This window comes from Octopus bimaculoides, chromosome 20 (genome assembly GCF_001194135.2).
Source record: "Octopus bimaculoides isolate UCB-OBI-ISO-001 chromosome 20, ASM119413v2, whole genome shotgun sequence".
Lineage (NCBI taxonomy): Eukaryota > Metazoa > Mollusca > Cephalopoda > Octopoda > Octopodidae > Octopus > Octopus bimaculoides.
Genome location: NC_069000.1, coordinates 16,280,184 through 16,283,524, shown reverse-complemented (window position 1 = coordinate 16,283,524; position 3,341 = coordinate 16,280,184). Strand labels below are relative to the sequence as shown.

At 36.1% G+C, this 3,341-nt stretch overlaps 1 protein-coding gene across 2 annotated transcripts in view; it reads right to left on the bottom strand.

Moving 5' to 3' along the window:
* The window catches only part of LOC106880713 (uncharacterized), a 29,751-nt gene that overhangs the window by 15,579 nt on the left and 10,831 nt on the right, over positions 1-3,341 (bottom strand). Inside the window, exons 4-6 of one of the 2 annotated variants that reach the window (XM_014930787.2) lie at positions 3,193-3,225; positions 1,803-1,918; positions 862-933 (exon numbers count right to left, since the gene is read on the bottom strand). In XM_014930787.2, coding sequence (XP_014786273.1) covers positions 1,839-1,918; positions 3,193-3,225 — 113 coding nt within the window. In that variant the 3' untranslated portion in view covers positions 862-933; positions 1,803-1,838. Of the gene's footprint in view, positions 1-861; positions 934-1,802; positions 1,919-3,192; positions 3,226-3,341 lie in introns of those variants that run through there. The other variant, XR_001410774.2, reaches the window with a different exon arrangement.

Below are 3,341 nucleotides of genomic sequence, written 5' to 3'. Positions count from 1 at the left end.
GTACCACTAGTTACCTTGTCTTAATATACCCGATCTTCTCCTTGTAAGCATGTATATTGTTGTTATTATTATTTCTCAACAAAATATCTTGTACCTTGTTCTTCCATTGATTTGCGTTAACATCCGTATATTAATATATTACAAGGTAATGATGTTTCATTTATCATGTTTACATTCTTCGCTTCAAATCAGTATGTTATTAATCTTAATATTTTTAATATAATCTTAAACAATATCTATTTCTGCCTCAATCAATACTTGTTCTTTATTTTCCCCTTCTATAGTTAGTTAAGTAAATTCTTCCTAGCAATGCCATATTGGTTGTTGTTCGTACCATTGGTAACTTCAACTCAATATTTCCGATCTTCTCCTTGTAAGCGTGTACATTATTATTATTATTATTGTTTCTCAACTAAATATCCTGTACCTTGTTTTACTATTCACTTGCGTTGATATCCGTATAATAATATAATATATTACTAGGCTATGATGCTAAGCTGCATATAATCCTACATTCCAACCAGATACATTTATAAAGTTAGCTGATCTGTAATTTGATTCCACTGGGATTGATTGACCAAAATTTTCCAAAACTTTAAACATTTTCCTATGCCATTTTAGTTCCGCTACACTATACCTATCAACATAAAACAGTGTCATTTCTATTTATACTTCTCCTAACCTAGGGAAAATAGTTACTAGTTGCAAAACGATAAAGATTGTGTACCTATATACGAAAGTTTGTTTTATTATACCTTTCTAGATGCATGTGTATCAGAGCATATGTACACACAAACACACATTAAGATATATTTTCAGTATCAGAAATCAACGAACAGTAATTGAAGAAAGCACACAATATATAGTATAGAGTCAAATATTTATTTCCGGAGAAAATGTGAGTTAATTTTCACTTGGAAGTTGCGAAATAACCTGTAAAAAAGAAAGCATTGCCAATTTAGAAAGAAACTATATGTGTATGTATGTATGTATGTATGTATGTATGTATGTATATATGTATGTATGTATATATGTATGTATGTATGTATGTATGTATTTGACTTTAGCCAGCGCTTCATAACTGCTGTTGTTTGAATACGGCTCCATAATTTAGAGGTTCGGTAAAAGTGATGATCGAATAAGTAGCAAACTTAAAAATAGGTAGTGAGGTTTCTTTGTTCGACAGTTTAAGCTGGTAGCCAAGCATGGTCGCAGTAACGAAGATTATCTACACCCGTGAAAAGATGGGATGTTCAGTAATCGAATGCTTTTGATCGATGAATATTTATCTAAATTTTAAAGAAGAATGGCCATAACGATGAGTTTAGAATAAAACCAATGCAGTAAGCTGTTATGGTGTGGTGTTTTCCATATCTATAATGTGTGGTCCCTGTTGTGACTATAGCAGTTGTATCTACTATAGTAGACATTTTTCTGGTATCGGATATAGTTTATCTCTTCTATACCGGAGTAGTAATACATTGCTCCGTCTGTCGTGCTATTGCTGATAGCTCTGCAAGACAGCGACTTTGAACCACCTACCTTCACTGTTGACTCGAACTCGACTATAAACCTTAACTAACACTTAACTCCAGCTGGGAACTCGTGCAACAACTTTACAACGACTGATACACGACTGCCCGTACTGGTTGACGTCGTCTCAATTTATAATGGCTGTATCATACCATTTGTCCCGTGGGAGCGGTGTACCATTTCCACTACGACATAAGCACAAATGTAATCAATAATATTATATAGGACAACAAAATCAAAGAAATGAAAATGAAAAATACAATACTAACCATGTTGATTCTGCCGGGGTTTGTTTTCTGAGATCCTTAACGAAGATTGCAAATAACAAGCAGTGTTGCTGCAAATTTCAGAATCCTAGTAAGAGTATTTGCATCATATAATTTATCTGTAATAGAAAGAAAGAAACACATTTCATTTTAATTTTGGTATAAGACCTGAAACTTTGGTGAAGGGGGACATCGATTACATCAACTCCAGTATTCAACTGGTATCTATTTCATTGGGATACTGGGGATTTACATAAACACATGTAAGCAATAAATAATCAGAAGAAAATCAGAACAACAAAATTCCTAATTAAAAAGGAAAAGCTACCCAAGGGTAACCAAGTAACCCCACAGTAACCAAGTAATCCTGAGTCAACCTGTTCACCAGGAGTACTGTTGTGTTTCTTCCTCCTCCGTGCTTCTATAACTACTTGGGCACGCTTAGGTTACGACAATTCACTCGCGCCATTCTTGCTATATTCATCTACGGTGTAACAGTTTTACTGGGAGCAAGGACCTCGCTCTCCACGCTCACTTTCCTTTTAAACTGGACTTGAAAAGTCAATGAAGGTTTGGTCTCTTTCTCATTAATCGCATCATCTTTCACTATAAGCGCCTAATAAAGGAAAACAGCCTACCCTTTAAAAATCAAAGAAAAGCAACGAAGCAATCTTCACTTTGGAGTTGACCTATAACCAGATCCATCCGAGAAGTGATTGCAGTTGCTAGACATAACTCCAGAAATCAGCGATGCTCAAGCACTATACTAATACGTGTAGAAAATCTTCATCATGCAATGTGCATCAAGGGCAAGCGCAGCTGACCGGAATATCATGCCGGTACATTTTATTACGAATCGGCAATGTTATTCCGTAGCACTGCCAGACGAGGGATTTTTGTAAACTATCAATGGAACCCGGCGCGAAACTTATTCGAAAACGACTAGGCAGTTGATCTTCATTGACACTCAGAGATTCCTAGAGGATGTTGTCAGTTTTACTCACCGCTAATTGACTATAGATGGTCTCGGTGCAACATCTACTAATACCATTATCCTGCTGACAGAGATCTGTGAGCGCCTGATGTCACACTAGGTGTCAGGTACCCTGCATAGGTCTGTGCTTGACCCAAGAATGTCGTGTATGTGTGCGGTCGTCTGTGTGTGTGTATGTATGAGTGGGGGGATGTATGTGTGTGTGAGTGTGTGTTAGCGTGTGCATGTATGTATATGTGTATATTAGTGCTTGTTCTCCACCATCACTGGAGAACCAGTGTTGGTTTGTTTACGTGCCCACAACGTATCATTTCGGTACAACGAAGACTATTAGAGAATGGCCCAGCATGGCCACCGTCTAATAACTGAAACAAGCAAAAGTTAGAAGATAAAAGCTACCTGCATTATCTGCGATTTGTTCCTGCTCACCACCTAGAAATAAAAATTAAAAAATAATAAACAAAATAATATATACATAAACATAATAATTAAGGTTTTATCTTAGTTCCAATGCAGTTTTGTTTTCCAAATTGGAAATGAAAGCAATA